The sequence below is a fragment of the Nannobrachium achirus genome, assembly GCF_963921795.1.
Source record: "Nannobrachium achirus genome assembly, chromosome: 20".
Classification (NCBI taxonomy): Eukaryota; Metazoa; Chordata; class Actinopteri; order Myctophiformes; family Myctophidae; genus Nannobrachium; species Nannobrachium achirus.
In genome coordinates, this window is record NC_137827.1 from 21,845,036 (window position 1) to 21,871,175 (window position 26,140).

Sequence of the window (26,140 nt, forward strand, 5' to 3'; positions counted from 1 at the left end):
CAACACAATACAGTATACAGTACAACAAATAACATTTGCTAGACTAGACTGTCATGACCCCTTGAAAATGTATTGAACATGGTTAGGAAATCAACATTCTTTTTTAATTTAAGTGCTGCCCCACACAATATCAATGATCCTTTCTAAAATACACTGTAGGTTTACCAATGCTAGATGCATTAAGACTAAGAGACCACCACAATTTAATATGTTGCACAGGAAAATAATATTCTTTGAAGGTTTTAATGAAATGCCTTTCAAGCTCTCAAAGTAATAAAACACTAACCGTGGCTTGGTTCTAAACCAAGCAGCCACATTGACATATAAAAAATGGACAGGCAACTTGACAATCGTTAAAGCCAAGTACATTTTAAAATGACATACTAAAAACAGTGATGCAAGCTCTTAAATTGTGCTTCAAATTGTAACAGCAATCATGTTCCTGCTAGAATGCAAGACTTTATAACACACATTCTCTAAACAACCATTATTTTTTAATTTGTCAGTCAAATATTTTCAATTAAAAAAATCATGAACACAAAAAAACAGTAAGAAAGAACATGCTATATATAGCATTGATCAAATAAATCAAATAAATTAGTTAGAGCAATGTTGTCGCTACAATAAAATATTTTACGTCACCTCTAAAAAAGGAGCTAGCTGTATGAAAATGTATAGTTAATAACCTAAACCAAACAATTTTCATGAGAAAGATTTCTTATGGAAAATAAATTAACATACAACAGCAAAAACATGAAATATCAAGGTTATGAGTAGCCCTCTGAATCAATTAGCTATAAAATTGTAATTTATTCTTCTATGAAGAGACACCAGTGAAGTATAGGCACACAGATGAAAACATGCAGCTGTTGTCATTTGTTGACAATATAGTAGCATCTTATTTAAAATAGCTTTTCTTAGAAGTAAAAATAGGTTTCCCTACTGAACCTCAAAGGTTCTTAGAGCATAAATATAGGCCACATGTGTCCATTATACTGAGTTGTCTGTTTAATCCTAAAACATAACACAGGCTTTTAGAGTTACAGTTAATCTACAGTAGTCAAATTGAAGCCAGGCGTACACAAGGGAAAACTGCTACTTGTCCATATGTGGGCTGTAAGGCATGCATTAATTGATAAGTTCAACTTAGAAGCCAATAGCCCTATCACAACTGACAATTAGATTTAGAAACAGCAGAGGCATTATAGGCAAGGGTTTTAAATGAAAGCGTGCTTCTAAAACTCACACTGATCTAGCAGTGGATGTGCTTCTGCTTCATGTTTATTTAAGTTTGTAATTGTGCCAGTGTGTTAAATGAGATCGCTCTGAGGCTTTGCTCCTCCTACATTACTGTGAAGTGGCCTTTTCTTGCAGTGCAAACTGGAGCTTCATCCAAAGCTGGGGATCTCCGCTGCTCAGGGCCTCCGTCAGCAGACCGGTCTGCTCTCGGAGCTGACGTAGCTGGCTTTGAGTGCGCCGGTTCTCTTTAATCAGCTGTTTAGTGCGCAGGGTGATTCCCAGCAGACCAGATGTTTTGAGAATATTGTAGGTGTTGCTGAAACGTTGTCGTTTGTTGCTTCCCGCTGTGAAGATGTCCTGGTGCTCGTCATCTTGCCACGTGTTGGTTACTAGCCCCGATTTAAAGTCATGTGAGACAGGCTGAGACAGACACAGCTCCTGGCAGTCAGCTGGCTGTGCTTGAGTGATCGCTGCTTCAACATTGGAGATGTTTTTGACTGGCGTCTGCGATCCTGGCCGGTGGCTGGGTGAGCTGTGCAGCCTATAGCCATGGTGGTGCCTCCTATGGCGCTGTGCTGGTCTTGAACCTCCTCTCACCGCAAAGGCTCCATGCCGTTTAGATGATGGGCTTGCCCCAGGGTGAGGGGCAATTTTGGGATATGACTTGAGGATGGGTAGACGGGCCTTGGATTCTTTGTGTTTTTCCGAGGCGGCCTTTAGGGAGCTACTGCTGGCATTTGGAACCATAGGTTGAAGAAGGACCACCTGGGACTGCGGTATCATTTCCACAGAGGAAGGAAAGCCCCACTGCTTTGTTGCTGGAACCACAGGATCCGTCTAGCAAAACAAAATAGTCTTTGTTCATAAGAACTCTCTTGATATAATACATGCAATATACAATATCATTGACGGCAAATGCCAGGCAATAATTAATTACCCTTAGCCATAGCCTTATTTATTCATAAATGAGTGTATATAATTCCAGATATTATTTCTGCCGAAGGCAGGGCCGGAGATTTTTTTGCCCCCTGTCTGTGTTTAACAGTCCACAGCTAATCCAGTAAATAAATACACAGAAGAACAAAGCATATTCTTCAAATCAGGCCCTTTATGGAAACATTATGATTAAAAAACAACTCAAACTAATCAAATTAAACAAATGTAGAATGCACAGTGGCCCACAGAAGTATTCAAATTAAAACTACAGTAAGTGTGTGATGTGAAGACTATCAATAAGCACTTAAGAAAGGAGTTATGTGAATCTGGTAGTAGAAGTCAAACTAAGCAAGACATGCCAGTTACTGAAATAATTACATAGTTTAAAGCAAGGGTAAGTCATATTGTTTGATTACGAAACATGTTTTTTATGTTAAAGCACTATATTCTGACTCATAGGGTGTTTGTTCAGTGGGGTCTGCCCGTCTCTACAGCTCTTTAAAAAATGAAAATGAGGTTACGTACACGCGAAGACGATTCGCGAGTATTCTTTGGTTACAAAACATGTTTTTGATGTTAAAGCAACTATATTCTGACTCATAGGGTGTTTGTTCAGTAACAGAGGTCTCACCGTCTCTCCAGCTCTTTAAGAAAATGAAAGAGGGGGGGGGGGGGGGGGGGGCTCGGTGTATGCAGGTTAAGGGAGAGGTTGAGCTGTAATGTCATTGTTTCAGGAACACAAGAGGACATGAGGACAGTGTCTTCAGATTTATTCACTCTGGTACTGGTTTAAAAAAAAAGGGTATTCTGGCACCCAAAACGCCAGCTCTGTGTGTCTGGAAGGTCTAAACAATCAAAAACGTTTGCAGATTCACCTAAAATCGTTTTCGTGTGGACCTTCAGGTGGTTTGCCAATTTCAAACAATGAAGTGAGAGTACTTTTTATGTCTGCTCGTTTCTGTCATCATTTCCAATTTAATCTGTATCCTGTGTGCGTTCTCTCTCCTGATTGGATAAAATTGGTATCCCGACCTGAGAATGCATTTTCTGTTTACTAAGGAGCTGGAGAGACAAGGACTACGTGTATGAACAAGCACTCTATAACAGCAATGAGCACTATCAGAACATATGCTATTTAACATGTATTTTAACAATGCAGTATCACTTACCATACCTTTAACTCATTGGATAAAAATCTTGTTTTGTATATTATGCTCCATTAGTTGTTAACACTTTCAACCTGGTGCCCACATTTTGGCACGCGTTATAGGCTGAATTCTTAAAGATTACTGAAAATAATAGGAGATGTACAAGCTGGAGCTTGTAGGTCGGCTATTTTAACTATTTCCGAAATTGTGTGAACTATAAAACAGTGCTTAAAGGATGCATTACCACAAAGTACCCAATCACCGTAATGAGACACAAATGCAATGAACATTCTAAGCTGTTTCACAAACGATGGGTGTTATCTGAATGTTAGATATTTTATCAGTACTACACAGTACCTGCTTTAAGATGAAGTTATTCAGGATGATCATTGGAGACAGGCCAGAGTAAGAGCCTCCCATTGTGGCCACCTGTGGGCTGGGCTGGTCTTGGTTCACCACAGACACGGTTCTCCCTGTGTCTTCAGAATCAGTCAGGTCTACTGCACTCAGATACTCGGAACCGGCATCTGCGGGAGCAGAAGAAAAGCATATGGGTCAGGGATCGCAGATCTCCCCAGGAAAAAAGAAAAAGAAAAACAGGATAAAAACAGGAAATCTAACTTCAATGTGGTAGCTTGAACATCCAAGAAAACCTCTGCTGAAAAACCCACTGCATTGACAACCTATTCTGATACCATCAGAATATGAAAGACCACTCTAGTCTTTGCATTGGTTTTGCGATGCAGTTATCCACCCAGTTGTAGCCCATACATTGAATTTGAATGTCACCAGAGGTATTATGCAGAGATTGCTGATTGTCTGGTAACACAAGAAGACTACAAAGCTAAATAGATAGTGTTTTCTTTAACCCATGGACGGGAACCCCTTTTGGGGTTCTTGTACAGCAGTGATTCCCAAACATTTCAGGTCAAGACCCCAAATAGAAATTAGACCTTTGCCCCGGAACCCAAACTAGTGAAAACAGCAGATCTACAAGCTTTTTGTAATTTTTGAATACATTGCATTTTTAGGACTCAGGTCTACTACAGCATCTCAGCCATGACATGAGTACCACAACAAGGTCAGCCCTAATACTGTACAGTTAATCCAGGTAGCAAAAACCAGGGTCAAAGAGGGATAATAAAGGATGACCTAAATCTCTGGTTTTGGCCAAGGTCTTACTACTGTAGGTTGGTGTCCCCTTGGGTCATGTGTAGAAACAATGCTGAATATGAATACAGTATTGAATACAGTAATATTAAAAAAATATATTTTTCAAAAATTGAAAAATCTATTTTTCAAAATTGGAAAATTATTCTTCTTCACGTTTACCGTTTAAAACGTGGGTTCTTGAACAGACTTATTACATCGCTGTACATACGGCAAAACCGGAAAAAGGGACAAAATACCTTTTCAATCATAACAATTTCCATTTATTACAAGGAATAATAGGTACCCCATAGTTCAATATGATACTGGTTTCAGTGGTACATTGAAGCATAAGTGGTCTTTAATTCGAGTGGTTAAATAAGGACATCTCATCCGATCTGTGTCTACTTGTGGATAGACACAGATAAAGAGGTGCCATAGTACTTTTTCTGTTTTGTGTGTGTACTCTAATAGACCCCCAGGTGTTGTTATATTATGCAAAGATGTCTTCCCCGTATATGTGTGGCTACTTCCTACAGTTTACTCAATGAGTGTTACAGTAGTGCTATGGGTTTAGGTGGAGTCTGAAGAGGTGAGTCTTCAGCCCACGGCGGAAGCTAGAAAGTGAGTCTGTAGTTCTAAGTGCGACAGGGAGTTTATTCCACAGTTTGGGGGCCAGGAGGGGACGTCTAGGACGAGTGGATTTTTGTCCTGGAAAGCTGAAGGCCTCTGAATCAAAAGGCAAAATTTAAATACACCATTTTGGGGCGCCTGCCGGCCTATTGGTCCAGGCGCATACTACATAGGCATTGATGCCTGACGGCGTCGCCGGTTCGATTCCCAATCCGGACAACCTTTTCCGCATGTCACTCCCCATCTCTCACTCCATTTCCTGTCAGTCTACTGTCCTATCAAATAAAGGCATAAAAAGCCCAAAAAACTAATCTTTGAAACACTGTTTTAATGACATCATAAAATGAACCCCTTCCCTTTTTAACCATACAGCAACATTGTGGGTGTGCCTAACTTCAGTGCCTAACTTCACACCTGAAAGTGAAAACCAGCTATACTTAATGAACAGGTGTGGCCACATATAAACATAATTATAACACTTTCTGTATACTTTCTTGGAAGAAATCTTCCTCTAAGTATAATTATAATACCTGATGATCATGTTGTGGGGGGATCACGGCATCCCGTCTTTAAGACATTAATGATACATATCCACAGCATGATCCCTGTCACCGTCTGTGACTCACCGCCCAAGCATCTCAAATGTCAATGAACACCCAAGAGGAAATAAGACTTGAATGAGTGGTATGTGTGACTTTAAGTCCTCCATAAAGAGCTGGCTGAATAGTTTCTTGCCCTGTCAAGCTGTAGCAGGTTCCATGTTGTCTTTGTTATTTGAGTTATCTTGTACATTGGAAATTATATGAAGGTATTTATTTATAAAAAAATATCTTTGATAATCGGTCATAATTCTATCTGCATTTTGTCAAGAGATTGTCCTACATTTACAAGTAAGTACAATAAAAAAGGGGGGGCTCTCTCCATTCCGACATGTCCCCACTCCGACATTGACTTCTTATTGTCCAAGTGGCAACACTTCCATAGAGGTTAAGGTTATATATGTATAGGGTTAGTGTCGGAAAGCAGACATGCAGTCAAAAAAAAGTCACTTGATAACCAAACTTAATCATTCATAATCATTCACTTTATTTGACAACATATCCTGTACTACTGTACTTGAAACCAATACTGCACTTTATACATAATTCTCTTTAGTATACAAATATATACATAGCCCTCTAAAACGCTGCTAATTCCCCAGTGCAATACTACACGAGCCAAGTGGAACTTGATTTAGTCTTAACCTTAAACAGATATCTCTTTGCACCTTTGTTCTTGTATTTTATGTTCTGTTTCCCTGTGTAATGTAATGTACTCCTCTGACTGCCTGTGTTTGATTTTTTTACATTTTATTTTTCTGTGGGGACTGAGGATGTAGTAAATTTGCTAATTCCGGTGCATTACGTTGCATTTATAACGTTCATTAATATGTGGTGTCCGGTCTAAACAAACAAAATAAAAGTAAAGTAAACAGATACAAATATATGTTTATGCATTTTGTCACTCAATGAGTCAACGGAGTAACTGAGACAAACCTGAGTAACCAGAATCTCTCTCAGATTCAGGCTTAGATGTTTTCAGGTGTGTCACCATCATGGAGAACGGTGGTCCCCCGTCGACCTCTGGTTTGGTGAAACTGTTCATCTTTGCCTGTTCCAGGAGAACGGAGAATGACAAGTTAATTCACTACCTCAGTGGTTCTCAACCTGGAGTCTCAATTAGGGTCCCTAATTTATTTTGGGGGTCCCCAGATGATTAGCTTAACAGTGTAACATTGTTTTCTCACTGAACAGTAAACAAACCAACATACCGCATAAGTGTATACAGGGATCTATATGTCTAAAGTGTCCATATAGACCTTTTTAATACTAAATTGTCAAAAAATACATATACAGGCAAACGTTGTGAAAATAGCAGATCTACAAGTTCACAAGTGCAAGGCGTTCTCAGTTTGTAGTTCGGCTATTTTCACAATTATTTATCTGTGGAACCGAGTCAAACTAGATCCGATGCCTACAATTCCAAGCGCTTCTCAGGGTGGGGGTCCCCAGTTCAAATATGACTATGTTGGGGGGTCACAGCCTAAAAGGGTTGAGAATCAGAGAACCACTGTCTGCATTGCACTGTCTGAGAACCCCCTCTAAAACGAGATGGCACATCTCAAGGGGTTTAGCCTAATAATGAAACTTGAATCATCATAGCAGACAAACTCAGATTGATGAATCAAACATTGATTATGCAGGTGACATATCTTATTGTTTATCACCAGAAAATCTAATCATTTAGTAAGCATACTTTTTTCACTGATGTGATAAATCTGTATGTAGCTGACAACTGATTTAATTTGTAACTGATAGGGTTTTATATCCTTTAGTTTTCCATTAAAATAGCTCTGTTCACACAATGCTGTACCCCCTCCAACTGTAATATGTTCCCCATTTTCAACTGTTTTTATTATACACGTAGCAATGTTTTCTTCTCCTGCCAATAAAGCTCATTTGAATTGTAAACTGAATTGAAAATAATCCTTATTTGTATTCTATTTATTTTGTACAACAACGAGTACCAGTCCAACCCATCAAATACCTCATTTACAATCATAGGCCCTCCATTTCTATTCAGGCCTCAAGAAATGCAACGTTACATTAAACTGCCACATCTCTCGTTTGGATTGACGTACGTCAACTTCACATGAAGACAATGAGCTGAACGGGCCATCTAGATTAGAATATGTCAGGATAATGTTATCACACTTCCATTTCACAAAAATGGTATGAAAGTGAAACATACTTTGACAGAAATCTAATAGCTGGTGAGTGGTGGTGGTCACCCATCGTGTAGAAGGTGAAAAGGCCTGAGACATCAGGGAGTTCAAAATAACGTTTGCTAAACCTCAGACAAGTTGTAGCAAATCAAGTTACCTATATAAATCGCTTAATTGTCTTACTGTTCCTAGTAAATATTTGTTTTTAATTTAGGTATTAATCGTATTTTTTTTGGTGTGCCCATGTTCATCACACGATTCTGATGAAGACAGCATCCATCAGGTTCAACGTTAGGCTATTAGTTCGCTTCCCATTTCCAAACCAATAAAAATTCGAACGCTAATTATTTACTTACATGTGCGGGTTTTGAAAGGTCTGTTAACGGGTCGTCGTCTTATAAATCAAACGTCCATCCAAAGAAGCATCCATTAGAAGATGATGATGACACATTTCAACCGCCTGCCTCTCAGCCTCTCTACTTTACGGCGTGAATGGGTCGCAGCCATGGTCGCAGCAGGCGTTGCTAGGAGACTGTGTCGTCCTCTTTCATTCGAGCGTTCTGATTGGTTCACAAGCCTGACTTGGAAAACGCATGCTGTGTGGTCCAGAGTCGTCTAGAAGGCTCTGGTGTGCGTGTTCGAGTCCAGAGATGCATGGACAAAAGACTATAACCAATCACAAAACTGTCCTGCTGGGAAATGGGATCTAGACAGCGGGTTGTAGAAGACCAAAGACGTGTCAGGCAGTCAGTGCATAAAAAGCCTTTCTACAAGTTTCTATATGCTAGTGGTTCTCAAACTCTTTTATGTCAAGGACCCCCACATTGACACATAGCCTGGCCCTGCGGACCCCCATTTGAAAAGATATATGGCATATTTTTTTGACGGCTCTAGCAGTAGCAGTGTAGCACTATAGCAGTGATTCTGAACCATTTTGATTTCAAAGACCCCCAGTTTGATATGCATTAGGCTACGGACCCCTATTTAATGGAATTTCTATCTCTGGGACCCTAATTTATAAAATGGTTTTTGGTACTATTTGTACTCTCTCAGAGTTACAGACCACTAAGGGACCATTTGGTTCCAAACTGTCTATATTTTAGCTGGGGACCCCCCTGGAACTCCCTTGAGGAACCCTTTGGGTCCAGACCCCACTTTGAGAATAGTGAAGCAGCTTACAAAAATACAAAAAAATAAATAATCCATTGCAAGCATTTGTTTTGCACAAAAGATATTCCTTGGGCTAAAAACGGCCCCCACAAAACTGTGGAAAGTGATGACTCATCACTAAACCATAGTTTTGTGGGTGACAACACACTATATAGTATTCGGCATAGATTTTACCAGCAAAGTGAGCTTTTTGTAAACCTTTTGACTTATGTTTGGCTGGATATCTTGGACAATGCAAAATCAGACAAGTTTGGTCATGCTTCACTTCATATGCTTCCCTGCTTCACGTGCTTCACTTGTATATCACAATATATAATACATGGTTGCTATGGGCAAGTGGCAACACACTATTGTTCTAGGTCTGAGAATTGTTTGCCAGCAAAGTGAACCTGCTTTCTGTTAACCTTTTGACTGATGTTATCTGGGTTGTAAGGCTGGATGTGTTGGACAATATAATGTCCAATCAGACAGGATTGGTCATGCTTCACGTGACATCACAATCTATAATATAAATAGTGAAACGGAATTCCCAGTGGATTCCTCGCGACCCGCGTCAGTGCAACCACACTTGCAATATCCCTGAATTGCACACTTCTAGTTTTATATTACATTTTATATTTACATGTATTGTATAAATGGAGGCCAACCATTTAACACCCAACATATCAACAATTGCTAAAATTGTTTGTTATTTTGGGCCCACAATGTTTGGGTGCCCACTTAACTGAACAGAGATTCCCGAGATGTGAGGTCAGGTTTAACACCAAAAACAACCACTAGGTGCTGCCAAACTAAAAAATAAGACATTATTAGAAATGCCTCTACTGTAAGAACTGCTACTATAATGATAATAATTTAGACTAGAGGTATGTTGCACAATACTCCCAGCCTCCCTTTATTGTTAATATTGATCATTCAGATTTATATCAAGGGAAAACATCTATTTGTTTTAACTAATCCTAAAGTTAGATGAAGGAAAGCAATTATTTAGTAATTGCAAGTTAATAACTTAAAAGTCATGGCAACTCTGAAAACCTGTAAAACATCATCTTGACTGTTCTTTTTCTGCTGTAAGTCGAAAACGGGAATAGATGCTGTCTTCAAAGGACAACATAGAGAGTAGCTACCGTATGTTTGGCCAAAGTCAATGGTTTTAGGTAACAATGTTTTTTTAAACTGTCCCAGACAGTGTTGAAATTTACACCTTTCCCTATGCGCGCACACGCTCGCACACACACACACGCACACGCGCACACACACACACACACACACACACACACACACACACACACACACACACACACACACACACACACACACCTAGAGGGGGAAGAGAGAGAGAGAGAGAGAGAGAGAGAGAGAGAGAGAGAGAGAGAGAGATAGAGCAAATAGAAATGTCTGTATAGGAAATGTTATCAACAGCTTGATATACAATATCTCTTTATTAACTGATCCCATTTATTTACTTTATTTATACACAAACGTCTTTGGACATATCTTCGGTCAATACACGTCCCCATTTCCAAAAATATAGTTCTTGGTTTAACTCTGACCTTGGAGATAATCTTACTTATCTTCTGTCCCAGCTAGGGGGCGTTGTATTGTTAAAAACAATCAATTAGGCTGCTCATTTAAAAGTCAGACATTTCATTCTAGCAATTACAGAATAACTGCCTGCTCTCTGTAACATAGTCAAACAAATGCAATTATTATGACAAATTAAGACATCCTGTCAGTCCTATGTGGAAGCTTGAAAAAGGACTCACATAGTTCCTCCTGCGTCCTAAGTCATTGGTCAACATAATATTTTGAGTCATCAATAAATATACACTTTAAACAAGAGTAACAACTTTTAAATACCAAAGGGATGGGGGTTGGGGTGGGTTTTGGGCAATAGTTGATAACTGGTGTGAAGGAGAAGACATTGTTATTTTCAGTCTGTTTGGTCCTCAATTGCACTGGCTCCCAGTAATGTCCATTGTATCAGGTGTTTAACAGATGTTCCCACCAGTCAAAAGGCACTTCCTGTTGAACCTTGATTATAGGTGCTCTCCCTGTCAGCAGGAGGGCCTGTCAGCTAAACAGCCCATGCAGTTTCAGAGTCTCTTGCTGCAGACAGGCACAGTATTGATAGATGAGCTAAGAAGACTCTTGATTCTGTCACCGGGCAAAAAATAAATAGTGAGCCATCATGTCGCGACAGTGGGCAGGATGACTGCTGCAGTTACCTGCGGGGGATCTGACACCTGAAAGACACAACGAAGGATAATAATATTATGTCTCTGATGGTGGTAATTATAATGGAATAATGGAATGTTCTATAAAATCGCAAAGGTAAGCTACTTTCATGGCCGAGAGCGGACTATAAACAACCTAAATGACAGTAAAAGAGTTAAAGCGAACATTTGTAACTAAATATTTGCTTCTGGGGGGGTCGCTGATACATAATATTTTGAGATGAGGGTCGGCTGCCAAATACATATAATTCTAGGGGTCCTCGACATGAAAAAGTTTGAGAACCACTGACAGAAACATGAGTTTTTTTAAAACCATAGAAGGATTTAGAAGACATTTATAGAATCGGGTCAATGTATTCAAAGACTTGCACAAATTGCCTCGATTTCTCAAAAATAGCAGATCTGCAAGCTCGCAGCACGGCACTCAGTGCTGCGCTGTGAGCTTGTATATCTGCTATTTTTAATAGTTAAAGCATAAAATAATAGTTAAACGGTTAAAATCTAGAGTTGCACAATTGCGTTCCAGGCCATCCTCTCTCTTCTCATGGAATACACAGCACGATGGTGCGTGCACGAAAAAATCATTTCACCCATTGCTTTACACCTGTAAAACTGATAAACAAAACGGATTCTAATTCTACTACTAATAATAGTACAACTTCTACGAGTAATAGTAGTAATAATAATAATAATAAATGTAATATTATGTAAAGAATGTATATGCTACTGTAGCTAACTAACACTTTTAGTATGTGTCTGGACACCTAATAGAAATGTTGTATGGTGAAAATGGTATGTATGGTAATAACATCTTGTAGTTCTGTTATATTTGTTTTAAAATGGCATAACAGGTTTTTGTTGATATTTTATCTGAATTCCTCACCTCAAAATGTATTTTGAGGTCAATTCAAATCTCAGACGAATGACAATGGACTCACCACTTTTTCTCAACAATTGGCAACCATTTTGGATCGATGCCAATAAAACACATTTCCGCAACTAGGATTTCTTAGTATTTTAGTGTGTTGTTCTGGACACCTCCTAGAAATGATGTATGCTGGAAAAAATCTTGTTACAATTACTTTGATATGATGAAACACTAGTTTGCCTGGACTATTAAGTAAAGTTTACAGAAATAAACTGTCTTTACAGTCAGAGGTAAAATGTTATTATTTTGCTCACCCATCACATTCCTTCCCCCTTTGTCTGTCCTTCCTCTTCCTTCCTCTTCCTCGTTGTCTCCTCCTGTAATTAACAGTGTGATGGATGTTAAAATGACATTCTCTGTCATCTGAATCATTGTTGTGCTTCTATTTAATTAAGCTTAAAATAAAGATGCAGTGCCATGATTTATTTCCCCCCTTAAAACATGATGATCAGGTATTATGATTATACTTAAAATACACAGGGAAGACAAATCTGCACATTATAACCACACCTGTTGGCTTATTAGAATAATATTAACTTCATAGACACATACAAAACAGAAAAAGTACAAAACTATGGCACCACCTCTTTAAGCTTAAAACTGATACAAATAATTCAGCGCAATGTCCTTACCGTTCAGATTTCACGATGGGCGTCCTGATTCTGAGGATCAAACATCGCAATGGAGTGAGTGCAGTGCATACTTATGAATATCCATATATCAGTGTGCACAGGCCATCAAGGATGAAGTCTTTATTTCTCTTACCTACATTCACATGTCTGATGCTCCACAAATGTCATCTCAACATATTCTTGACCCTGCTCTGCTGGCTTTATTTTCAACAGCTGAGGAGCAAAAAACAGAGGCTGAAGATTACAATGAAGCCATTAGATTTTGTCTGCTCATTTCACTCCAATTTCACTTGTTTATCCTGTATCCTGTATTAGTTCTTTCGCCTGATTGGATAAAATTGGTATCCCTCTGGATGAGCAGAAGATGTTTGTTCGCCCATTTGCGAGAGACCCAGGTTTAAATCCTGGGGTGTTACAGTTACAATTGACCCTTTGTCAAGGTTGTGTTTTTTTCCCTCCCAAAATGATGTTTTAGCGAATGCAACATAAACAACCATAAGGCGGAACTAGGGCAGAAAGGGCCTGCTGTTTGGTCATTCAGGGACCAACCAGAAGGCTGACAAAGGGTCAATTATCTCTCTTGGTTGGGAGATGACATAAAACTTGCCATTTGCAGCTTCAACACTGAGGATGTTATTGTATACCAGGGGTCTTCAACGTTTTCAGGACAAGGACCCCTTAGCTGAGAGAGAGATGAAGCAGGGACCCCCACAACCTTTTCGTAGATTCCATATAGTTTCATTGTTTGACAGCACGATCATCAGTGTATTTTAGATTCATGTCAATTTGTGTTTTCAGATATTTAACCACTTGAACTGTCAATACTTAATGAACTTGACCTTTCACTCTGTACTTACTCTGCTCTTTTTCCCCTCTACGCCAGACCTCTTTGCTGAAAATTGCTGATCTACAAGCTCACAAGTGAGCTTGTAGATCTGCTATTTTTGGCTAAAGTTCTCAGAATATGGACGTTAGGGTTCAAGTGGTTAATACAAAAAAGGAGGAAAAAGGTTTCTATCACACAACGATTTGGAGGACCCCCTGTAGTAACTCTGAGGACCCCCTAGGGGTCCCGGACCCACTGTTGAAGACCCCTGTTGTATACTTTACGTAACACATAACATAAGTAACAATGTGAGGTGTGTGAGGTACCTGCATGGTGACATTTGAGCTGTGGATGGGATGACACTCCAGGTTCTCATCTCCACAGCAGCCTGCACAACGCACCAATGGCACACACGAGGGGCTGTAGATGTGCTCCACTTCTCCAGGGTATTCCTGCACCACTTCCACCAGCTTCTCAATGGTCCTGCAGAGGCTCCGACCCCACACTTCTTGGAACATCAGAACTGTGGGATGAAAGGAAAGAGATTGTTTGTGTCCGTGGAAAAACTCGCAAACTGCTGGAGTGATCAGCGACAATATTATATGCATGCTTTTTCATGTATGTTTTACATTATTTGAAATATTTAACTTATAATGGAAGTTAACGGTGGTCATGACTGGCGTATAGATTGGCCACACCTACACTGGGCGCATGCATCTTTCAAGTTATTGTTTATTTGCAGTATCACAGTGAATATGCTAATTGGATATTTACATTTGTATTTATATTACATTGTATGTGTACACTGTATATAACTTAATAAACTGGAACAATATGCTTTTGACATTTCTATGAATCCGTTACGGTCGGGGCATCAATAACAACCTCTACTGTACGGCCAGAGCACGCTCTTATTATAATGTCTCATGTGAACATGAGACCTCTTGCAATATGCCTGTGTGTGTGTCCTGTTTTCATTCTGAAAGAAGAAGAAAAATGTTTGTATAATGCTTGCTTTCCTGTGGGAGCATAATGTGTGAAAGTGTCCCACTTGCATAGTCGGTGAGGGGAAAACAGGGCTGCCTATGGTCGAACAAACACAGAGAGAAGAGAAAACAAACGCTGGAAACATGGCCATGAGCAGAACCTGGGCCAGGGCTGGAACTGAGCTGGAACCTCTGGGACTGAAGTGACCCGAGGGGTCACCGAATGGAGCCTACCACTTACAATAGCTGTTTACAGGGGCGTCACACCAAATTCTGGGCCCTGGGTACATGAATGTTCTTCATTATTTTGTGCTTTAACTATTGAAATATAGCAGATATACAAGCTCACAGCACGGCACTGCAAGCTTGTAGATCTGCTATTTTTGAAAAATCTGTGAAGTCTGAATATTTCAAAATTTGCATTTACAAATGTTCGCTTAAAAAGTACATATATTCAAAGATTTGCACACATTTTCACAACTTTTCAAAAATAGCAGATCTACAAGCTGGCTGTAAGCTTGTAGATCTGCTATTTTTCAATAGCTAAAGTATAAAATATGTAAGGCCCCTCCACCTTGGGCCCTGGTAACTCAGTCCAACTTTTCCCCCCCTTGTGACGCCCCTGGCTGTTTATAAAAGCAGACAGGCTTTGGGGTGGTGTGTGTTGGGGGGAGTACACACTGTCATGTTATATGTTGTAGCACAACAAGCCAGTCCCCAGAATTCATTAGCCTACCCTGCGGTTCTCTGTCAGCAACTTATCACAGATTTCCTTTTAGTGCATGCCTCTTCATGTCCACTCTGACAGCGAGTAATGAAATTCTGCAACTATTTTGGGGCGTATCTATTATAGGCGGAAATGTTACGATAAAAAGAAAATGTGAATTCACATGTGTAACATCCTCATCTTATCCATTAACAATGGATAGAATGGTCCAGGAAAACATTCCCTGACCAGGGTTGTCCCCATACGGCATGACATGCCCTGTTTTCCCTCTAACATCACACCCAATTAAAAAAAAAGATTCAATGACAGACAGTCAGGTCAGTCAGTGGACAGACAGAAAGACTCTTACCTTCAGATGTGCTGTTTATACTTGATGATGAGTAAACGCTCTGAAAAGAAATGAAAGACTTTGATTACAAAATATCCATCATGCCTTCAGTGACTTTTACAGTAAGGTTAATATGGATAGCGTAAAACCTTGTGTTCAACAAAAAACATTTAATATACCACCTTTCATGAGAAAACTAGGAGTGAGGGGAGTGAGGGTAACGGTAACTACCTGTAGATGATATCTGGCCCGTGCACACATAGACATCAAAGGGGGCTTGAGCCCTTGCCCTTTTATCCATCTATAAAAAGTGCCCTCTCCAGACCATGAATGCAGTTTTTACTATGCTGAAAGAAATGCAAATGCCCTCTTTCCATGCCATACCTGAAGGCATGCAGCATTCAAGAGAATTACCTCGTCCAAACTCTCCTGAACTTGAATGCAGCATTGTCTCCAGTATTGACTTGATTATGCAGTATCACGTACCGAAAATAGCCGACCTCCAAGCTCACAACGCGTCGCAGGCTTGGAGGTCCGCTATTTTCGATATTTCCACCAAAAGGCCCTTTTAGAAAATTTAGCCCCTGCCTCTCTAACATTCTCTGCACGTCCCTGGATGACGTAAGCAAAATAAATAGCATTGGGGAGAAGCATGTCAAAACCTTACATCATTACTGCCACATCTCCCCTAGGAATTACAGCGGTGCAGAATGTCATAATGAAGACCCCATTAACTAGTCAGACCATGTGCAGATGTCTAGTGTCAGACTCTATGTTTGTTTGATCTCATTCTTATCTCTCTATTCTATACCTATCCTGTGTTTCTCACTTGAAAACCAGAATTTCCACACAGGGATACACAAAGATGTATCTTATAATTATTATTTCATCTAATTATTATTATAGTAACAATTTTAGAAACCAGAAAATACTGTAGAGATAATGAGATATTAGTACCATTTCAGAGACATGCAGAGGTGTCCTCTAGTGGTACAATGTTGGAACTACTGCTGTGACACAACAAGAGAGGTGAAAATAGCTTATTTCTTTCCCTTTTTTTAACCTGCCGTAGAAAAGTCTTTTTGACAAGGACCAGACCCTGTCTCTTATATATCACATTCCTCTATGTGCCCAACTGTTTAGGTTCAAAACCTGTTTCCTGCAGAGGCGTCAATTGGGTATGGCAAGCTATGGCAGCTGCCATACCTTGGCTACAGGGGGAAAATAATAAAATGCACTGTAATCGTGCCTTTTGCTAAGGTATGGCAACATGACTGGTGTCTTGCACGCGCGCGAGGGCGCGCATGCAAGACACCAGTCATATTGCCATACCTTAGCTTTTTCTGAACTGACGCCGCTGGTTTCCTGTGGTGTAAGATTCAGCTCTCTATTTATTTTCCCATTGGTGGTTTCCCCCTGTCTTGATTTTTTCCCATCATCCCATGATAAACAGAGTGCATTTCTCATTCGTCTGGGAAAACAGTAAACCTCTGAGTGACTCCATCTCAGGAAGGGAAATCTCTATTTGATAAAATACCCCCCAGCGAAGGAGGCTGGAGAGGCAGCGAACAACCTGCTTTGCGATCTGTTGTCTCCACCGGCATTGAATTTCACAGGCAGATACCTAATGATAGCTGTACACGATACATCGATACACGGTCTGCACACATGCACAGACATGGTTAGATATAGGTCCAAAAGTTGTAACATAATGGCACTGACGGGGGAAATTCGGGACACAATAAAGTTAGGACTGCTTCTGACACAATCTGCACATTACTGAAATGTGTCACCTTCCTGTTATGGACCCAAGATTTGCTTGAAGGTCGGTGTGATATATGATGTTCTACAATGAGACCAACAAAGTGATTGAAGTGGAATGTCCTGCTTTCATGCGCGCACAGACACACACACACACACACACACACACACACACACACACACACACACACACACACACACACACACACACACACACACACACACACACACACACACACACACACACACACACACACACACACACACACACACACACACACACACACACACACACACACACACACTCTCTCACTGCAATGGGTTTCCTGTATCTGTCAGTAGGCAGGTCTGTGCTGTACGGTGGAACTCTCATGCCAGAGAGGTCTATCACTTACACAATCCTCCCTGCATTACAGGAATTGTGCAAGGAATCTCCCCTTTTCTTACTGAGCGGAAAGGCCGCCTGCATATCTGGACAAAATGTGCAGCTGTTACAGTGACACTAGTGCTACTATATGGACTTCCACTGAGTTGCATCTATTGCACAATACCATATTAAGACATTGTGGGATTTATTGTCCCTACCCATAAAAGAGAGATAATAAGCTGTTGTGTTTCAAACAAGGCAGTCAAGATTTTTACAAAAAGAAAGGAAAACGACACTGCCAGCTGGCACATAAGTTGTTAGTCTCAATGAAACCTTCATTCATATACCACTCAGGTATATTAAGGTTTCAGACCTCGCAACTATCAAACTATCAGCGGTGTTAAAAGCCATTTCCCACTCTGTGGGGTATTAATTCATCTTTTTTTTTATCATCGCCAGCAATGACATAATCATAAAATAAATCCTTTGACAGTGTTAATTGGCATATCATTTGCCTCTTTCTTTTTGCGCTTTTCAGCCAGAATCCACATCACAAGGTTTTTTTTGGCTCTGGTGCCTTTTGGTCTTGTGGCAACATGGGGAGAACCTTGTGTGGATTTTCTGACCCAGGTTGAGGGTTAAGCCTGGACACACCACAAGGCAGCCTCTTGGCATCTCCTGTGGTCAAGAGCAGATGAGTGAACCACCCCCAAATAGTTGGCAGATTAATAAGACTGCATGAGCATTCTCACGTAGCTGCTCCTTACTCGCTGGGCACATGAGAGGGTAATGAGTAAAAAAAGTAAAAAGTGATTCAGACCCAAAGGGGAAAAAATTGGCCATTTAAAAATTTGAGCTTGAGCTGTGCATGCTGGGGGAAAACGTTTAAGCAAATGTCTTCTGTTTAATTATCACTTTTTTTTCCTTCTTTTTTTTTTTTTTTACTTAATTTGTATTTGCAGATTTTTGTTTACAGTTACAGTGCAGGGGTTTCTAAATACATTACAGCATCATATTCCAGTCCATTCATAAATGTCCCTTATTTTTTTATTTTGATCATTGAAGCTGTAATCCATTGTTTTAGGTAAATAGGACTAGATTTTGATCAATCTTTATGGTAGAGTATATTAATAGAGTTTAATTAACACAACTGTGGTGGCGTTTTTTTATTCTATCTGCTTCTATTTAGAAATTCAGACCATGTGGTCAGGTACCGTCGGACCACTGCTGGTTGACAGGATGTATTGAACTTCAAAGGCTAAAATATCCTCTGTCCAGGTTCCAATTGACAATTACAGCTTTAATAATGGTTGGAAAACATTTGAAATTAGACCTTTGTCTACAAGCCAAAAACAACAGCAATAATAATAACAGTGTTTGCTGCCAACACAAGCAGCAGTAAGCGAACATTGTCTCCTGGCAGGATTCTCCATGAAATCGACAAAAACGCTAGCAGTAGAATTTCACAAAGTAGTCCACAAAGTTTACTTCAAGTAGCTGGCTGATTAAATGATGAAATAGGCAGATTGAAAATATCTCTCTGGGTCTGCAAAAACCCAGAGAGAAACAGAGAGAGCACAAAACTAACTAGAAAGTGCTGGTCACACACACACACACACACACACACACACACACACACACACACACACACACACACACACACACACACACACACACACACACACACACACACACACACACACACACACACACACACACACACACACACACACACACACACGTCATCCCTTCGACACCCAGACTCCATGGACCTTGAATTCATAAGCCATTATTTCTAAATAATTTATCATCGTCAGAAGTCAGTTATTTATTTGTGCAGTATATGAATAATTTATAATTAAATAAGCTGTGAATCGATCTGAGCATGCAGAATGAGGACCTACAGCACAACTCTAGCGCAGCGGTTCTCAAAGTGGATTCCAGGGACTCTGTGGGTTCCTTTAGGGGAGTCTAAATAGACCCTAACATGTCTGTAACTCTGACAGTGTACAAATGGAACCAAATGAACCCTAACAGGTTAATTTGGTTCCATTTGTGCACTGTCAGAGTTAAGGGGAGACCTTGAAATTTGAAAGTTTTAGAAACACTGCTCTAGAGCACAAATGAGCACTGGAATGGTCTGTCAGTCAATGGTTTGGTGCTGAGCCAGTGGACTGCTCTGGAGAAGTCATTCTCATTGGCTAATTAACATGCCGGAGGAGTAACAGGGTTCATGCTCCCTGAGCACATTGTGGCCAAACCCCCTTTCCTTAATCCTGCTCTCGTAGAAAAGAGTTTTGTCTATCATCTGATAGGTGGTGGTACCTTTTCAACTTGAGACCCGAGAGACAAATTTGGTGTCTCCCTAGGACCCAAACTTAAATTACATTTTTGGGCGATACCGACGTTCAAAATAACAAATATATATTTATTTCGTTTTCGGTGTTGTTATTTCCCCTTTTGGGCCAGGGAAACAAATAAATCAACATGATAAGAAATAACTGTTCAGAATATACTCTCTTGTAGACTGCAAATAACCAACGCACCAACATAGCCAGCGCAAAATGTATGCTTATCAAGAACCGATAAATATCAGCTACTGCCATCGGTTAAAGGGACTACACCATGAATTTAAATCTTTCCTATTTTTATGTCTTTTTTTGGTGTCCCACCAAGTCCTATTTCTAATCATTGTGTCTTTCTCAGTTTATGGCCAGATCTATGTAAGCAGGTCTCAGAACGGGCTGTCCGATTTTCTCCCTCTGGTGACAATACCAGAGGGACCTACTGCTACTGCTGTGCTGTGCTGAGTGGGGACTCGGGAGGGGTGGTCAGGCCTGAGCAGGAGGCGGGGAGGAGCTGGGATGAGGGTGGGGCTCAATGCTGAAATTTAGCCTCAAACCTTTTGAAAAAGTTTTTGGGACATAAACAATATGATATTAATTATTTTTAAATGCATGGTCTAGAACCTTTAATGTTAGCTTTATTTGCAGATACCGATATTGACCAAAAACGGCAAACATCGGTCGATACCGATGTGTGGTCGATATATCGGTGCATCCCTAAAATAAATATAAACGCATGCACACCAGTAAGACTTCCTAAATCGGGAGATAAGCAACCGTCAGGTCGCATACACAAACTTTAGAAGGCAATGGTAGCCAATCAGGAGGGAATATGGGAAATGGGACAGATCCATGTTGATTACATGACTTTAGAAATACTGTGTGTACCGCTTTGCGTGATTTTAGCGCAAAATCTGCAGTGTCCAAAAATGTGTGTTTTTCAAAAATCGGCCAGATGGTGGCGCTAGATGGGACAGATGCATTTTGATGCCATGACTGTAGAGATACTGTGTACCTTTTTGCGTGATTTTAGGGAAGAATCTGTAGGAGCAGTGTCCAAAAATGTGTCTTGCAAGAATCGGCCTCATGGTGGCGCTAGAAGAGGGCCATGTGAGAAATGAGGGGTGGAAGTTGTGGTTTGGCAGCCAAGGAGTGTGTGTCCAAAGTTTGGCTTGGATCTGGGGGAGATATGAGTTGGGGAAAAGTGTGACGTGGCGGACAGACTGACGGATGGACGGACGGACGGATGGACGGACAGACTGACAGCCGGTGGAGGTTTTGATAGTAACTGCGACCTGATGGTCGCAACAAGTAGAACTGCTAGATTCACATTTTTTGTGTACAGAATAGCTCAATTTATACTCCACAACAGTCTCCCTTGCCTAAAACAAGAGATCTTGTTGGCAAAGTATAAATGATACATATCACTCCACTTCTTTATACTGGGAAACAGTGCCTTGGAATATGAGTCCATCAAGGGGGACTACTGTACAAAGGGTATTTTCAAACATCTGCAACATCAGTTATGGCGGAGTTGGAAATGTAGCCATAAAGAGTACCTTCAGTACATGCGGGACTGGAGAAAAAAAAGGTCTTTGATATTTGTGGTGCTGCTAATGAAAGTTTGACAGCATACTAGCTCCCCGTGCTCTGACTCATACAGGCATGTACACACATAGACATCAAAGGGGGCTTGAGCCCCTGCCCTTGTACCTGTCTGTAAAAGGTGCCCTCTCCATACCATCAATGCAGTTTTTACTCTGGTGAAAGAAATGCACATGCCCCTTTCCATGCCATACCTGAAGGCAGCATTCAAGAGCCTTGTCCAAACTCTCCTGAACTTGAATGTAGCGTCTTACTCTTATGTTGAAATAATTGCCCTCTCTGTGTAGAAATCCATGTCGTATGGCACATCTCCAGTATTGACTTGATTATGTTTAGTTCAGTGTGGTATCAAGTACCGAAAATAGCCGAGCTCCAAGGTCTTGGCGAGCTTGGAGGTCTGCTATTTTCAATATTTTCACCAAATGCCCTTTTAAAAATGTTAGCCCTTGCCTCTTTAACATTCTCTGCACGTCCCTGGAGGACCTCAGAGCTACGCTCTGGCTGTTATAACTATAGGGGCTGCAGGGTTCCACTCCCACACAGCTGTGCTGTGTCATCCTTAACCTCCGTGTTTCACATTATCTGGAGAAGGATGAAGGGCTGGGTGTTTAGAGAATAAACATGAAAAGGACAGTAATCATTGTTTGATTACTGGTCATTAAAGTTGTTTTTTTGTTTTGTTCTAGTACTGATGGTGAACTGGACTTAATAATCTGAAATTGAGGGTACTAAAACATTTCAGTTTATAGTTAAACAGTGATAAAGTTAGTGATAAAGTTCCAGCTTGGCTACATATAGACAGAATGAAGTCTGTGAGATGACGGAGTGCATTATTCAATTAAGCCCTTTGACTGGTTGTGGCCTGAATAGATAAGACACCATCTCCTGTATCTAGCTAGCGGAAGAACTGGATAATGACATCTGGGTCACGTTTTAGCTGCCATACCTCACTACTCAGCTCTATATCTGTAGATTATATTTTGGTATGATAACCCTTTCTGAGACACAGCTAAATAAGGAATACTACTGTAAGTAATGTTTCTCATGCAAAACAGATGCTTGCAATGGATTCAGAATCATGAAAAACCCCTAGTTTGACCCTCATATGCTACTTAAAGCAGATTATTATTTTTCTTTTTTCCCCCTGTATTTTTCGGTGAAATTGTGCATGCACATTCCCAATGGGTGAGGAAGAAATGCCACTTCAAATGTCAAACAGCCTCATGGTGGTGCTATAACAGGCCGATTCGTGATTCTAGAGGCCAAGGGTTAGCCCTGCATTTTCCACATCTGCCTTTTATAGTGCCACCAGGAGGCCTTATGTAAAACACATTTTTGGATATTACTCCTTCAGATTTTATCCACAAATCAGTATGAGTAAGACGGATCTGTCCGATATTTCATATTTCATCCTGATTGGTTAACATTGGCTTCCAAAGTTGGCAGGATTGGTCCGTTTTGAACAAAATGCCTCAAATCATAAACGCAGTTTGCGCTTTCTGTGAAACCTTGCACGTACATTTCCACCAGGTCAAGGAACAATGCCACCCGTATCACTGGCCGACTTTTGCAAAACACATTTTTGGAACAAAATCATGCAAGCAGCGTCCAATTGCCGTCAAAGGCTGAAGAAGACATGGCACCCCTTTCACATTGGCCTATTATAGCGCCACCAGGAGGCCACAATAACCTTCCTGATCTGGCGGAGACCTGTTCTTGGAAGAACAGTGCTTCTTCTAGTTTATACTCATTCGCACAGCACTGTCCTGCACTAAAAATAACAGATCTACAAGCTCACATGCGTTCTGCTATTTCCAGTGCACAACAACCATGCAAACTATAATTGAGTGGAATGTCCCGATTTCATGATGTGCGCAGACTGCTCACACACAGACGCACACGCGCGCGCACACACACACACACACACACACACACACACACACACACACACACACACACACACACACACACACACACACACACACACACACACACACACACACACACACACACACACACACACACACACACACACACGCCAACCAGTCCCTTTTTGTCAATACAATTACAGTTCAACATATATGTGATCACAACATTAATACCCAATGTTTTCAATGACTCTCTGGACACCACTCTAGCTGTCATTATCCTGTATGATGGAAAACTCGGTTGTGCCTGTGTATTTGTAGGTGAAAGAGCCTTCAAATGACAGCAATGCCATTATAGTTCTATAAGCTATATGGGACTTAACCACCTTAAACTTTGTTGACCAGAGTCCCAGACCCAGAGGGGTCTATATCTGTTTTTTTCCCCCTGTACTCCAAATCATCTCTTTGAAATAAATAGCCAGTCTAAATGCTCACAAGATCTGTAGATCTGCTATTTTTGCCAAATGTTCAGTTGCTGAAAGTTCACGTATTATTTTTTATTTAACCTTTATTTAACCAGTAAAAAACATTGAGACATGATCTCTTTTTCAAGAATGAACTGGCCAAGAGGCAGAAATAAAAATTACACTAGCTTAGCTACACATACAAGCAACAGCAAAGATAAAACATCCATGATACATCACAAATACCTATTCTCAGGTGATACTATAAATAGTATAAAAACTAGTTTACAACATTTCGGGTGATAATGCACAAACAAATAATATGCAACCTATCACAAAAAAGGAGAAGAAAACACATAATGAGAGAATCTAATAAACATCAGGGCATGTGCAAGTGTTTATGTATCTATCCAAGGTGATTCTTTTAAAGCTTCTCAGCGGAATTAGCACTGCCAATTTGAGGCTAGTCTGAAGGTCATTCCACGACCATGGACCAAAGAAAGCAAGACATTTTTTGCCTCCCTCAGATGTGCGTACAGGTACTGTACAACGTAGCCAGGCATTTGATCTGAGGTTTAACCCATTTTTAACCAATGCCAATTTGGAGGAGATGTAAGAGGGGAGCTCACCAAGTATCGCTTTATAGACAAAATTATTCCAATGCTGTAACCTGCGAGATGACAGAGAAGACCAGTCAACTGCAGCATACAACAGGCAATGGTGAGTCCTAAAAGGCAAGTTAGTAATAAATCTCACCGCTGCATGATACAGGGGATCCAGTTTGGCCAATGTGGTGGTACATGCAAACCTGTAAATGGTATCCCCATAATCAAGTTGGGACAAGAACAGACCAGTGACCAATCGTTTGCGAGAGGAACGGGCAAAACAGGCCTTCAGTCTATAGAAAAAACTTAAGGTAAATTTCAGCTTCTTGCCCAGAGCATCAATATGAAATTTAAAGTTTAGGTGATTGTCCAACCAGAAACCAAGATATTTATAGCGCTCCACCCACTCTATAGTGGTACCATCTAGAGTAGAGATGATTAAAGATATTGGATGCGCTTTTGGGGTGAACAACATTGCCTTTGTTTTGTTCCCGTTTAACAACAATTTGTTTCTTCTCAATTCATGCTGCAAAGCGATGAAATCAGAAGACAAGTTATTTACAGCCAAATCAAGCGTGGGCGCACAGGTGTACAGAACCGTGTCATCCGCGTACATATGGTACCTAGAGTACTTTGATTTACTGCAAATGTTATTAATATATAAAAGAAAGAGTAAGGGACCCAATATAGAGCCCTGGGGGACTCCCTTCTCCAGAGCAACTTTATCCGACACTATGTCACCCAGTTTCACACATTGAGTGCGACCTAACAAGTAACTGGAGAACCAACCAATAGCATTTTGGCCCATACCAATGTTGGACAGCGTCTTAAGCAATATGGGCAAATCCACAGTGTCGAAAGCTTTAGCTAGATCTATAAACAACGCTGCACATACATAAGACTTTTCCCAGGCTGCCTTAATATCATCTAGGACAGTAAGACAAGCCGTGACAGTACTATGCTTGGCTCTAAACCCAGACTGCATAGTATTAAGGATCTTATGGTGGTCAAGAAAAGTATTTACTTGGACTGATACCTGAGCTTCCAGGATTTTTGCTAAGGCAGAGAGATTAGAAATTGGCCTATAATTGTTGACATCAAGGGGATCACCTGCCTTAAGAAGGGGGGAAACATGAGCTTGCTTCCACACCAATGGAATACTCTGAGAAGTCAATGACAGATTAAAAATGTCAGTTATAGGTTGGGCTAATACTACTGCAGCTAATCTCAGGAGATATGGGTCAAGGCCATCAGGTCCCGGGGCCTTTTTTGGGTCCAGAGAGGACAGCGAATGAAGAACATCAGTCATAAGAATAGGAGAAAAATCAAAATTTACCAGACCATCAGGTGGTGAAAATGCCTCCTCATGTGCACCTTGCAGAGAGGAGGAAGCATTTTCTACATCGAATAAATGCCCAGCCT

At 40.6% G+C, this 26,140-nt stretch overlaps 2 protein-coding genes across 2 annotated transcripts in view; both read right to left on the bottom strand.

Annotated features, from left to right (window-relative positions):
* Positions 1-1,347: 1,347 nt before the first annotated feature.
* cipca (CLOCK-interacting pacemaker a) lies at positions 1,348-6,749 on the bottom strand (the record flags this gene model as incomplete). The annotated part of the gene is made up of 3 exons (XM_080750903.1): positions 1,348-2,076; positions 3,681-3,850; positions 6,641-6,749. The coding sequence occupies 3 exons, from the start codon at positions 6,747-6,749 to the stop codon at positions 1,348-1,350; spliced, it is 1,008 nt and encodes a 335-aa protein (XP_080607029.1).
* Positions 6,750-11,263: 4,514 nt separating this feature from the next.
* pgfb (placental growth factor b) overlaps positions 11,264-26,140 on the bottom strand; it is a gene marked incomplete at both ends in the record, with an annotated part of 46,258 nt that continues 31,381 nt past the window's right edge. The window contains 5 exons of the mRNA XM_080750904.1: positions 11,264-11,285; positions 12,459-12,521; positions 12,837-12,866; positions 12,970-13,049; positions 13,989-14,185. Coding sequence (XP_080607030.1) covers positions 11,264-11,285; positions 12,459-12,521; positions 12,837-12,866; positions 12,970-13,049; positions 13,989-14,185 — 392 coding nt within the window. The remainder of the gene's footprint in view (positions 11,286-12,458; positions 12,522-12,836; positions 12,867-12,969; positions 13,050-13,988; positions 14,186-26,140) is intronic.